Source organism: Formica exsecta, unplaced genomic scaffold (assembly GCF_003651465.1).
Source record: "Formica exsecta isolate Colony F162 unplaced genomic scaffold, ASM365146v1 scaffold83, whole genome shotgun sequence".
Taxonomy (NCBI): Eukaryota; Metazoa; Arthropoda; class Insecta; order Hymenoptera; family Formicidae; genus Formica; species Formica exsecta.
This window is the reverse complement of record NW_021853600.1, coordinates 1,234,700-1,249,280: the sequence shown is the minus strand read 5'-3', so window position 1 is coordinate 1,249,280 and position 14,581 is coordinate 1,234,700. Positions and strand designations below refer to the sequence as shown.

The following is a 14,581-nucleotide window of genomic DNA, read 5'->3' as shown; positions in this document are numbered from 1 at the left end:
TAAGATTTCTTATATCATCAATATTGCATATGTTGATTTTCAAAGATATCAAGATTTTTATCTATCCTTAATAAGATTAGAACTATAATTCGCTAATATGCGACCCTTAAAGTTTACCTTTAAGGGGAAGGGAAAAATGTTTCCTTTCGATTTTATTGCGATAGTACAATCCGTACGTATAAACTTTTTGTTTATTATGCAAATATTTTTAATTATCAAGGAACTAAGTAAACGATGCTTTTTTCTAATTAACTTTTAGATTAATATATAGATCTAATTGCGCACCGAATAGGTATAAGGTAGAAGACAAATGATATTTCGAATTACAGTCGCACGTTTTATTGCCGACACGATATTACAACGTATGCAAGTCTATAGCCCGACATTTTGTGCGCTTCCGCCTCATTGTAACGTTTCGCCGTTGTAATACAGCTGCGATGATCGCACGGCTGATCGATACGCGGTATCGCCGCCACGTAATAGTTGTTCGCCAGGCTGAAACCCACTGCTTAATGTAAACTATCTACAAATACGAGCTACGATGTTTATGCGGAATTACTATCTACCTGGTATATGTGTATATTTACAAACTTCTAAGACTTGTTATTTACAATGTGCGCTGTGAAGTCGGAAAAAGATATCGAGCGCTCGAGCAATATGGTCGAAATGACTCCCTCGTGTATTTAGAACATTTGAATCGATGGTGCGATAGAAAGCGAACCGGCAAGAGAGAAAGTTCGGCTTTATATCCTTTGAATAACTGTTAAAAATGTTTAAAAGATAGAAAATATTCGAAAAATTCTGTGCTATTGTTAGCAAGCGATTCATGCATATTTAATTTAATTTCGATAAAATATTCTCTCCTGTCTCAGTGAATAATATAGCACATAATAAAAGTTCTATGTAAAAGATAAAAGAAATATATATATATTGAGGTATAAGTATCCATCTCTCGATAATTTTTTACATTAATCGTGGTTGATTTTTAATTCCTGATTGATAGATATCACGACTTCATAATGAGGACATCCGATTCCATTTTGCCGCGCGCGCGTTTTACGCCGATTAACATTTTACCTCTATCTCTTTCCTTCGCGTTTTAACGTACCAGGCGTCCAATTCTCATCGTCCACACGACGTTCACTACCTCCCGGAGGATCCGAGACCAGCTCGATGCGCTGGCACCGCGAAGGCCCTCAGACCACCCCCAACCCCGATCTCTACTCCCATACCGGCACCCAGTGGCGGCTGCACCTGGCCAGTCAAGTTCACCGAAGAGTTCACTAATCCCAAAGTGTCGCCCAACACCGATGCCGCTCCCGGGGATACGCTCTCGCCCGAGGATGGTGTCGGTCTCGCGCGCGGTGCCCTCGCGCACTTCTCCAGATGATGATGATGCGATCTGACAGCCAGACGGCTCACGTGCACTGGTATCGGCACGACGATCCTGGTACCTGAACCGGTGTGCTGGCCGGCGGTACCATTGTGACGACCAGAAGCGCCGGAGGGCGTCATAGCTGATGCCGCCGTCGAACCGACGCCGACACCACCGCCGCTCAAGCCGGCCTTCACCCGCTTCCACTTGGCACGTCGATTCTGGAACCAGATCTTCACCTGCGCCAGAATTATGTACGATTTGAGAAATAAGTTACACAAGTTCTTTCACAGTAAAGAGAAGAATCAAGTTGCATATCATAAAATTAATTATATAATATATATATATACATATTAATATGTATTTAAAGAAATTAAATTTTATAACTTTGGATACGTTTTTCGTATTATAAATTAATTTTAACATTTTTATAAATTCTCAGTATTTTTATAATTGCGAGAATTTCTCTCAATATTTAATTAAATCCTAACGATTTTGAATGTTAATTTATTATTTGCTATCAAACCTTTAACTATGTATGACTGTCATCAGTTTATCGTTTGTATTCAGCACTGACCTGCACCTCCGACAGCTTCAACGCGTGCGCTATGTGCGAACGCTCTGTCAGGCTCAGGTACTTCTTTGCGTGGAATTCGCGCTCCAGCTCTAACAGTTGTTCCGAAGTGAACGCGGTACGTCGTCGTCGGGCTTTGCTGCCACCGGTATTCGACGCTGACGAATTCTGCCCGTTTTCTAAGGATCTGCTGGGACTTGTGGTGACATTGCCGATGCCGCCGCCGACACCATCAGAAATGTCATGACCCTCGCCGGAACCCACAGCACCACCACCCTCTTCGTCGCTATCGGCTGATACACGACCGTTCTCAGATCCTGCAACACATGGATGATTATGAGGCATCTGTCAAATCGCATCTTTCCTTTATATCAAAATTTGAAATCTAATTAATATATCAAAATATAATGTAGCAAAGAGAATTTGAAATTGATAATGAAATAATTTATCATTAAATTATTTGCGTTACGTTTCAATATTCTGTCAAAAATGCGCATTATTCGAACATTTATTATAAGCATAGATACGAATAAAAAATATAACACGCTTTTCAATTAAGACATTATTTCTATGATTAATCCATAATTGAATTATTAAAAACAAATAACAAATATGTTCAACATTAAAAAAATATTATCGTCGAAGAAACGACTTTAAAGTATACAATTTCAAATAGAAGAGTTAATATCCACGACTAACTCTAGAGACATTAAGTCATCAACGAACTTTATCGCTATCGAGAGTACATCGCCGCGGTATGTATAGCCTGACGGCTATTTAATATGCGGAGCAGATTGGTCGTTCCTTCATAAAAGTTGCGCTCTTCGATCGTCGACAACGTTCTCTCGTCCGTAATTTCCCGTACAGAGTTTTTTTTTTCCCTTCATCCGCGAGGCAGCCGAGCGCGGCATGCAATATGCACCGGGATACGAAACAAAGTTACTGCGGAGTTTGATGACTCCGTCGGGTCATCATTTATTGAAAATTATTCCTACAACGTAGTTATATAGTGGTTCGAATAGCTCGCGCTCGGCTGATCGACGTTTCGACGATCGACTGAATAAGAAACGGAAATTCGCATTAATTCGCGGATGTTCGCAAATGTCCGAGGAAACTATTTGAAGATTATTTAATATCAATGATAATTGGAGAATTTTTATATAAAAAGAACTAAACGACAGTTTTAACCATTTCAAGTCGAAGATGCGTTCAGACTTTTTTAAAAGTTTAATATAAAAAAAGAGAATTATCCGTGCAATTTATTTTTACTGTAGTTTTTTACAAGTCGGTGAATAAGCCATGAATCAATCAATATTAGGCATCAATTTTTTTTTAAATAATGTAAAAATATAAAAATATATTAATTATTAAATGTGTTAATTATTAAAATCTCTATTAAAATAATATAATTAAAACTTTTAATGTGTATTTGAAAATGTATCACAGAGCATAAAGTTTCACGTTCTATCAGATCTAAAGTTGTATTCTAGTAGATAAATTAACATATATTAAAACTTATGCACATGCAGTGCATTTCCCTCAGAAATAACATAAATAGAATCGTATAGGTTTTCCTCGTCGTATTTTCTCAAGTAAGCAACCGCACGTGATTCGCAAAACTTTTCCCACCGCAATATGGTCGAGTCGCATGATCAAGAGCCGATCGTTATTTGCGGGCGCATCATTTCCTGCTAAAGTTCGTTGTCAACGGTCAACTCGGCTATGGTCAGCTTGAGTTATTCATCGGTCGCGATTCGCGTCTTTCTTATCCCGAAGTTCGCGGATCGCGCACTTACAGGAGCGCGCAAACTTTCCACCACCATCGGTTTGATGCACTCTTCAGTCGCTAACTTATTCAGAAGGTTTCGATTAGGCGAACGATATACGCTTCCGCGAGCGTACACGGGCGTTGTCCCTTGCTTCTCGTCTTTACATTTTGCGGGGAAATCGATCTGGGAGAACGACATTGTTACATCGTCGTTTAGCGGACCATACTCTTTTAGTCAATAGAGTTATTGGAGCGAGGCTATAACCCAAAACTTAAACACGATTATAAAATCGCTTTCGCTTGTTTGATGGCAATTCTGACAATTCGGCTCTTATAGCAAATACCTAGGTGAAGACGATGTGAAAATCGTGCATAAACATATTGATTCAATCGCGAAAAAAACTAATATATCTCTTTTTCAATAAGAGAGAGAAAAAAAAACTTTACATAGAGATAAAAAAATATGCCTAGTAAATAAAGTAAATAAATAAAATAAAGTTTAATAAAATATAATTTCTAAATTAATTTAATTTGTGTAAATATATATTTTACATTAATATATTTCAAATTAAAATAATGTTTTTTTTTTATTTTGATTTAATTATTGATTTATCCGCGGAAAATACTCCAAAAGAGAGAAAGAGAGGAAATATTTGCCAAATATTTCACACATAGATATATACATCCCCACAACACAAGCACAAAATATATTTTTTAGACTATATATAGACTAAATTTGATAAATAATAATATAAAGTTATGTAACGTATATGCGCATGAAATATTATCTTATTTACAACAGGTAGAGTAATTTGCTCATGGATCGATTAGGTCGCAAATTTACCCGCCAATTACACAGACACGCAACAGATTAATTGGGTCGCGGTATCTTTATTGATTTCATCCTAAGAAAAGCTGCTGGTATCTACATGCTTAACGTAATATTACAATATTATCGATTCGTCATATATAATAATAATCCGCAAAAATAGCTGACGTGCTTCAGAGCTCATATTTTATTTAACCATTTAATAAAAAGCAATTATTGAAACCTATCAATGATGGAACAGCCGGAAATTAAATCATTTAAAGATCTTTATCCTTGATTCATCGATCGTTCGTGTCGGGTTAATCTTCGCAATTTATCCAATTCCATTATTTTCATTCTCTCAACTATATCTTCGGTGATCATCGATTCTTTTTTATACCGTTGAGAAAAGTATTTTACACTTTTTTAGAAATTTTCTATCTTTCTGATTATGAATCTCTAACGCATACAAAATATTTTAGAATATATTAGAATTAGAGTACCTTTTTTTAAACAATGTTTTGAATTTTAAACGATTTTGGAACTCTTGATTTCTTAATTTTTTGAAAAGTAAATATTTTTTTTGATCCCAAGGAATTTTGATTTAAAAATTTTTAAATTCTCTGTTTCCTCAAAAGAGTTCTTCAATCTCACGATTCTTAGATCTTTTCAAATACAATGAAATTAAACAAATTATTCTGCGGCTATAATGTCTCGCATAATGACGCGAGATTCCACAATCGATCGGCGGAATCGTGCCAATCCTGGTATCGTCGTTACCAAGGGATACTATTCCTTTTTTTTTCGCGACAAGTATGGCTCGGTCCTTTACGGAGCAAGATGCGATCCTCCCATATCGTGTCGGACGCACCGCAGGCTCTCCACACTCGGGCAATGAATAACGAAATTTCACCGACCAGGAAAACTGCGGGAAAAGCAAAAAAAAAAAAAAGTTCGGGGGTCTCGAGTACCTTCGTTCGATTGCAAACGCGGGTACCGAGTAGTGTGGGAAATAATTTATGTATCTATGGCCTTCGTAAAAATGCAATGAGCTCGCGTGAGTTTGATTATAATAGTAGCTCCAGTACATTTCATTGTGCATTCAGCATTAAGCATAATTCATCGTTAAGGAAATCATGCATGAAAATAAGTGTGCAGGATTCGGAGCACTCTATAATGCAACATGAATATCTTATCCCTTTCGTTGTTACACACTTTTAATTATATCACTGTACTTTTCGCTATTTTTGCAACTTATCGATAAGATTTTGATATCCACGTGTGATTCCAGCCATGTATGGGGAATATATCCGGTTCATTAAGTGTTAAGGAAACAGGCGAGATTCGCGACCTGATTCGAGAATAATTTGCTCGATCGCGGCCCGATATAGCGCTCGGCGCGATCGATAGACGAGCTTCGCCGGAAGCAATTATCGAGATCGGATCGTAGGAAGCGCTCATTCGCTGCTCGCGTATGACTCTGAGTGAATGTATTTTTGGATATGCGACATGAAATTTCAATCGAGCTTATTAACGGGCGCTCTGCCATTATATCTGTCATGATGACGTTACCGAGTATTGCGACGATCGATATAGCGAAATGTCGGTTTGTCTCCCTTTCTCTTCCTGCATCTATTGCACGCTGCGAATATAATATCACACGCATTCTTAGACACGCGCGTACAGCCAAATGTAAAAATGGAACGTAAGAAATATAACAAAAATAATTGTAACAATAGTAATAATAATAATATTTAATACATATATACAAAAGAAAAGATAGAGAGAGCAAAAAAAAAAAATTTAATTGTAAGATGATAATTTTTGTTTGAAAAGAAAATTACACGAAACTACTTCTCGCAATTGGATAATATATGTATATATTCTATTTTATGTATTTTGTCATTTCGAGAATTTTTGTTCCCATTCGGTTACATCACGTTTATCGACGGACTTTTTCTATAAATGCTTCCTATGCAGTATATAATTGCCGAATCGTTGAATCGCCGGCAATTATAGTCCAGATTATACGGTTGTTAAATTCTGCAATGCTGGCATTATAAATATCACACGATGCTCACGTCGCGGCAAAATTGACGACTTCCATTCACGGCGACGCGACAGCCACTTTGTTACTCTGACTCGAAACCGATCCTTCATATAATCGGTTCCATCTTAGTCGTCGTCCTGACGGCTATGAATGACGAATGACGTGGTATAAAAGGACCTTTCGTCTCGCATGCCAAATCGAAATATGATCCTTCCGCTCATCCGACGCGCGATACGCTAATCGGCTTCCCGTCGCAAAATCGGTGAGTGCGATTAAAATTCAAGTGACATTCGATGATTATCTTCTCGTGTGCTGTTGGTATGTCATTGAATTAAATTTGAGTACAAAATAGAGGAAGCAAGCGTTTAAAGTAATTACACTTCGTAATTAATCTTATTCTCATTATAGGAAAAATTTAATAAAACACAAACTTAAAATTGTCTCTAATAAATATAACTCCGGATTGTTTTAGATTATCATAATCACAAAAGACAAAATAAATCACGAACGTTTTAATTTTAATTCACATAAAGAGCTTAGATAAATTACAAAAAAATTAACTTTGAATTATTATAACATTTTAAAACTGTAAAACAAAACAATCGCGTCAGAATATTGAGATAATCTATTATAATATAGCGTTTTCGAGTGAAGCAAGTTTGATCGCTCTGAGAACGATTAATGACGTCATAAACTTCGGCTTGGCTTACTAGGGGTACTTGGATTATTAGATTAATCAATGAAATATTTCGAGTAAGCATTTGATTGATTAATCATGGCAAAGAATCTTGTGCTTCAAAGCCAAAATAACATCAAACGGGATATATTTCATATTACTTATATTAATCAGATTCAAAACCCATTTTCGGTCACACATATCTTCATGACAAATTGAATTTAATCGCTCTCAGCGATTAAACCTGCTTTACTCGAAAACGTTAATAGCATCACTAATAGCAATGTCAAAGAAATCAAGCGACTCATCAGATTTTTTTATTTAGCATTAAGAGATATTTCTGTAAATAGCTTATAAATATAGTATTCTGATTACGATTTTATTTTGTTTCGCGTATTTAAATGTCGTTTAATTCTAGATCGTGTGACACAAGTTAATTTGTCATGCAAAAGAATTGTTCGATCTATTAGTGAATCCGTTATTTTCGACGAACGAAATAAAACAAGACTTTCATGAATGATTTTTCGATTTCCCGAAGCGACGGCCAATCTAATCGTTTCGCGTCAAGTGAATGGAACTCTGAATTTTCTATAGACAATCGAAAATTTTGTTCGATTCTTTCACATTTCCAATTTACATAGCCAGCTTTCGTGTTCTTGTGATGAAAATGCCGTTAACACACTTTCTGCCGTGTCACATCTGGGCCAACAATAAATAATTCGCTAGTGAATATCGCGCGAGACTCGTTCTCATTTCAAAGTACTTATCTGTTACCAATTAAATCTTCAATTATATCTATGCGATGTTCACGGATTTGATATTTTTGTATCTCCAAGTAATGGAATCCAAATCTGTAGATCTAGGATTTTAGAGGATTATAAGATATTTGCTTTAAAGTTTAATTAAACGTCTAAACATTTTAAATGTATTATTCACAAAAAAAATTCTGAATGATACAATAGTGAAAAATATAACATTCATGAAGAAAATTTAATATCGTACATTTTTTTACGTATATATAAAGCTTCAATTTTTAAATGTAATATAAAAAAGACTTCGTTAAAATTAACAAAACAATATAAAATACGAAAGATTACTCGATTTATACAAGTTTTTTCTATGAATGGAAAAATTCAATATATACAAAAAGATTTATAATATAAACTTCTCTATTAAAAGGATTATCTTTATTATAAGTTTTATCAATACACTGAATATCTTCCAATCTTCAATTGTAAAGATTGTATAATCAAAAATTTTAAAGATCCTAGACATGGAAGATTTATTTAAAAGGAAGAGTTATTTTTAACTTCTCGTCATTGGATAATAGCTCTGACAATCGATAAAATCTTAGCTACGCCGTTGTGTATTTATGACGCATCGTCTCGATCGACGATCGCATTAAAATAACTGCGCCCGTTCGTAGACTGTATAAAAATTCACTGCTCATCAAGAATAAAACCGATCGAGAACGTATGCACAATGCATGTACTTGATCGCACGAATACCGGGTTTATTTTATCATGCATTTCTTATAAAATCAATTTATCTATTTTTTTTTAATAGTTAAAATTAGTCAAAATTAAAAGAATAATTAAAATTGTGAAGCTGTATATTTCAAAAATACATGTAAAAAATGCCAGTTTGTTTGCATAATTTAAGTGGTATTTTATCTTATGCATTAAATTAAACTGAAGATTTACAGGCAATATATAATATTGTAATTTATTTGAAACACAGTCATGTGCGAAAAAGATAAATTTATTAAAATGTTTCATCTTTTGAATTATGTTGTGATTATATGATTCATTAAAAAATATTAAAATTCTTGTGCATCATATATAGAGTTTGGCTTTTCAAAATACAATATAATCTATATAATTTAATTTTTTAAAATATTCTCTCTCTTTTATTATATTTGTGTTGTTGCTTAGAAAAAAATTAAAATTTATTTAAACCATTAAAATTTTTACGATCTATGCTTTACCAAGGTTCAAGAATTTTATTTCTTAAATCGTATTTTTTAATTTTTTAATGCTTGACTCTATTGCTACTCAAATTTAGAATTTCAATTCTTGAATTCATGTATGATTCTCGATTTTGGGATACCAATCGTAGCAAAACCAATTTCAGAGATTCGTATTTAACGTCTTCTTTTGACTTTTTTTCATTTCATTGATTCTCATCAAAGCAAGATCAGTATTGGTAATCCACGCATTGTACAAGAATGCAATACTCACACGTAGGTGGATCGCGACGAATTCGTGGAACGTCGCGATCGCGCCTTACCGTGACAATCAGACGCACCGGTTCGGCGCGGTGCGTCATAAATGACCGATGACAGATTCTCCGAAGTCATTTCGTCTCGCATACGAAATCGCCACCGGTCGGCGGTACATCAATAAAAAGTGTGTCCGGCCACGAATAAATGCGCGCGCCTGTACACCATCGGAATTGTCCCCACAAAAATACGTGATCGACGATCACGTATCCTTTGACTTTCGGCGATCGTCCGGTGGCGCGTTTTCGGAGAACTATGCAAAATGATATTTGTTTATTCTGATTTAATATATTATATGCTTTCTTTTTAAATTTTTTATTTTACGGAAAGTATATATATTTCGAACAATTTTTCAGAGTATGTTGTTTCTTCACTATTTTAACTTTGCGATCATCTATCAAATATTTTCAGAAAACTTTTGAAAAATTTTTCGAGAAAATTAGAATATATGGAAGTTACATTAGAAAATTCGGCCAGGATATGTTCTGAGATATCTTAATACTACACTTAGATACGTCTGTACACATAATGAAAGATCGGGCCACGGGACCGTAATAATTTATGCACGCTACCGTGTATCTCGATCCTTTGCGGTCGATCGTGGCGACTGCGATCGTGACCAAAGACACGCCATCGGAATTCGTAAACACTTGACAGTGGGACCCGCCGATTTCTCTCGTTTCGCGATTGGATCCATAGATCATTCTGCGCCCCTCTTTAGAGACCATCGCTTTGACGGCAATATTTGTTTCCCCGATTCAATGCGTAATTATTAAATAATCATATTATGATTTAATATTCTTTCTTCCAGAAATTCTTCTATAGAATTTCTTCTTAAAATACCATTTAAAATTATTGTTGTGATGAAGATATTACTTCATGCAAAATAAAAATTTATCGTATTAAGTTAGTAATCAGACAAGATTAAAGGCTATCAGGATTCAGAATCTATTTGGACAGAAATTCGTTCGCTTTAAATTATTGAAGGATTGCATCGAAAGATTTAAAATTATGCAATATATATATATATATATATATATACAGTTTTATTACCATGTAATCTGTCACTATAAGATAATCAAAGTACTTACGTATGCTCTTAGAAAACTAAGATTGTTCCATAGCACTCTTTGCATTTATAATAAGTTACTACTAACTCTTTGTGGCAAGTTATATTCAGCATTGTGTCATTAATGTGTGTTGTGTGTTTTCTGCATATATACACTTTCCACGCAAATCTTTTTATTTTATCCATTTTCAAAAGATGGCGTAACAGAAAAATTCATAATTTATTTATAGAAATAATTATGTAATGATATTTAATTTAATTTAATTTAAGTTATTTACGTTACGTGTGTTTAATTACAAAATGCAAACGATTAATTTAAGAGAAGGACGTAAATGTAATAATATATCAAACATATTTCTTCACTGAAAGAAAACCGTCAATCTTAAATAGCCCGCATATTCTCTTATTATTTATTATTTCTATTATAAAAACTATGACTCCTAAAAATAAATTATTTGCTTTTAAAAAAATCTTTTTCACGGATTTTTACTTCTCTCTCGCTAACAATATTCTTTTTAAATATAAAAAAGAATGTTAAGAAAATATTAAACTGTGCATCTTACCGTGCCGCGACTTGGAGAGATCGTGAGCCGGTGACGCTGGCGAGCCGATGCTGCCGTCCTCATCTTCGCTGTCGGTGAAGCTGCTGAGCGCACGCTGACTCGCTGTGCGACGGCAACCGTCCAAGGGGTAGTATCCCTGCGGATGACCGGTCGCCGATGCAGAGAGCTGTGGCAGCCGGCTCTGATGCAGCTCCGGGTGAGCCGGATAGCCGGCGGACGGATGCTGCGGCGGCAGCATCGGAACACCGGCCGCACCGCCGCCGCCATACATCCGCATCGGTAGCCAGGCGCTGTATAGGCCGAGCGGCACACCGAAACCTACGCAGATGGTTGATGGGTTTAACTCTTTCAACCCTTTGAAACTTGAATTAATAATAATAATAATTTTAATTTTAATAATAATAATTTTAAATTTAATAATAATAATAATTTTAATTCAATGAGATTATTTAGCTACTATTATAATTTAATTATATAAATATTTGAGTAAAAATCAATTAAAAATTCGAGTATTGAATATTGAACACAACGTTAGTTAACCGCGTTTAAAATCACAATTTGAAATTTTTTATAGTGGAAGCGTATTTCAAACCCGAAAACACGAAATTTGATTATTTTAATGTAATATTTAATATCTCTCTTAAATATTTTATTAACGGCTTTGTGTACTACTTCAATCTTCCCAGTATCCATTAATAGTAATACAAATAAATGCAACTGCAGGATCAATCAATTTTAATGTTTTATTTCCGTTCATTCAGTCTTGTTAAACGATGTTTTTTGTTTGCTAAATGTTTATTCTTACATTTAACTTCTATTTTCTTCAGCGCACACGTTTTTAGTCGCATATATTCATATTCGCATTCACAATCACTGTTAATATATATTGCATGTAATTGCTTTGTCTTTTAAGGTAAATGTTAGATTTCGGCTTTCATGTATATTTTTGTTAATTTTTTTTTACCTATAACGCTAATTATGACTTTGTATGACACATATTCTTCTTCATTAAATTCTTCATTAAATTCTTAATTAATTAATTTATAGCATGTATATCAATTCTCTTTTGTATCAATGAAATTTTGATATATAATTATTTGCATATATATATATCATATATGTAACATCGCGGTTACAAGTTTAACGAGACATAACTTTGAGTTAACTGCGCCATACTATCATAAGTTGAATAGAAGAAAAAACGGTAGGCTCCGAAGGTTCAATTATATGCATATCCGTGACCGCAGATTATAGTCCGCGAAACGTCGCCAGCACCTGGTATCTTTTCACGTTTTGGAGCATCGCTTAGACACTACGGCGCCTTTGACTCGATAGAATAATTTCTTATAGTGATTGTGTCATATCATTATCTATCTGCATATGTGTTGCATTGAATAATCCAAAATATCAATAATTGTATCTCATCAACACCAACACATGCTCAATGTCCGACAACAAATATATATATATATATATCAAACACAGTATCATAATGTCAATCACTGCTGATTAAATCAGTACATAATTCTCCCGTCGGAAGAGTAATAAAGATTATATGAGAATCTTTCATGTTTTAATTTTTAACAACTCTGTACGAATGAAGAATTTTTCACTTTTAATAGGGGTTCTTACACAATGACTTGTTAAAGTTAAATACATAAAGTTAAATAAATGTTATCATTCTACACGTTTGAGACACTTATTAGTTTGATTACTTATCCGTAATTAAAATGAAAGCTGATAGAAAATATATTCTCTTAAATTGAATCAGCGAACATATCTTCGTAGTAAAATTTCACTATTTGAAATGCTACATTTATAACTGAAAGCGCTGCTTATCAATGATGATATATTGATTTAATTTAAGAGAGTATAAGATGCAAACATTAAAAGCTTAATAATAAATTGATAAGGTTTCCCGTTTTACAGATACAAAGATTTCACAATTTCAGTATCGTTTACAAAATTAGCTGTTCTAATAAAAAAACTTGTTTTCAATTTGTATAAATTATTTATAATAATATTTATAATTACATACACACATATGTATATTTGAGATTTCAAGTTGTTTTCTAACAACATTATCACATTTATTGTTAAAGATCACAGAAAATATATTGGCGAGAACTGAATGAATTGTCGGAATACAACAGACGTGGTAACGCGCTCTTTTCGCTGCAGTTATCGATTCCTTTATTTTTACGTATTTGTAGCCACCGTATTTTAAGCTGCAGTCACGATATTAAATTTTTGCACATATCTGCATCATTTTCATCTAAAGAGTTCTTGTAAAATATTCTAAGATTTATAAATTGTTTCTAATCGATTCCTTAAAAAGTATAAGGACAAAAATATGCTAAAAAATATGATAAAAATAAAAATTTCTATTTAATAATTTTTTGTTTTCATCTTCACACTGCAAAATCTTCTTTCTTATTTTATAATTAGTTCAAATATTCATAACAAATAACCGTTCTGCCGTCGGAAAATTACGATTAATTAGACTGGCATTACTTTTGCATCCAATATTCTTTTCATAGAGAATAAATTTCTCTTAAATGTCAAAATACATTTTCTACTTTTACAATTAATTTATAGTGCTGTCAATTGCGAGGAATAAAACAGAGAACGAGAGCACTCACCTGAGGGTAGCGTGTTAGCCGTAGCGGTCGCCAGATAATGCCTCTGATAGAGCTGATACTCCCGATCCCGGTGTTCTTCCTCCTCGCTGCCGTTCGTCCGATCATCCCGCGCGACGCCACCACCAGCATCGTGATCCTCGCGCGCGCCCCCGATCAAGCTCTCGATCGTGAAGGGTCGCGGCGTCGGACGTCGCGCGAGCTTCGCCTCTACAGCCGACGATTCCAACTCGTCGCTCGCCGATCCGACGTCGAGCTCGGTCTCTTCCACGCTTGTGTCCATGACTCGTTGGACCCTGATGGACCCGATGGGTGTCGCAAAAATCGAGAGCTGGGCCGATCTCGATTCGATACTACATACGAAGCATGATCGTCCCTTTCCGTGCGCAGAAATTGTCCTCGCAGGATTCAAAGCGTCGTTTTTGCTGATACTCCCGATCCCGGTGTTCTTCCTCCTCGCTGCCGTTCGTCCGATCATCCCGCGCGACGCCACCACCAGCATCGTGATCCTCGCGCGCGCCCCCGATCAAGCTCTCGATCGTGAAGGGTCGCGGCGTCGGACGTCGCGCGAGCTTCGCCTCTACAGCCGACGATTCCAACTCGTCGCTCGCCGATCCGACGTCGAGCTCGGTCTCTTCCACGCTTGTGTCCATGACTCGTTGGACCCTGATGGACCCGATGGGTGTCGCAAAAATCGAGAGCTGGGCCGATCTCGATTCGATACTACATACGAAGCATGATCGTCCCTTTCCGTGCGCAGAAATTGTCCTCGCAGGAT

General features: G+C 35.3%; 1 protein-coding gene across 1 annotated transcript; it reads right to left on the bottom strand.

Moving 5' to 3' along the window:
- Positions 1 to 371: 371 nt before the first annotated feature.
- On the bottom strand, positions 372 to 14,086 carry LOC115244702 (homeobox protein GBX-2). The gene is made up of 4 exons (XM_029822590.1): positions 13,807 to 14,086; positions 11,165 to 11,482; positions 1,953 to 2,266; positions 372 to 1,614 (listed from the first exon to the last, which is right to left on the bottom strand). Exons 1-4 carry the CDS (start codon positions 14,084 to 14,086, stop codon positions 1,144 to 1,146), a joined length of 1,383 nt encoding a protein of 460 aa, XP_029678450.1. The 3' UTR covers positions 372 to 1,143.
- Between the last annotated feature and the right edge of the window lie 495 nt (positions 14,087 to 14,581).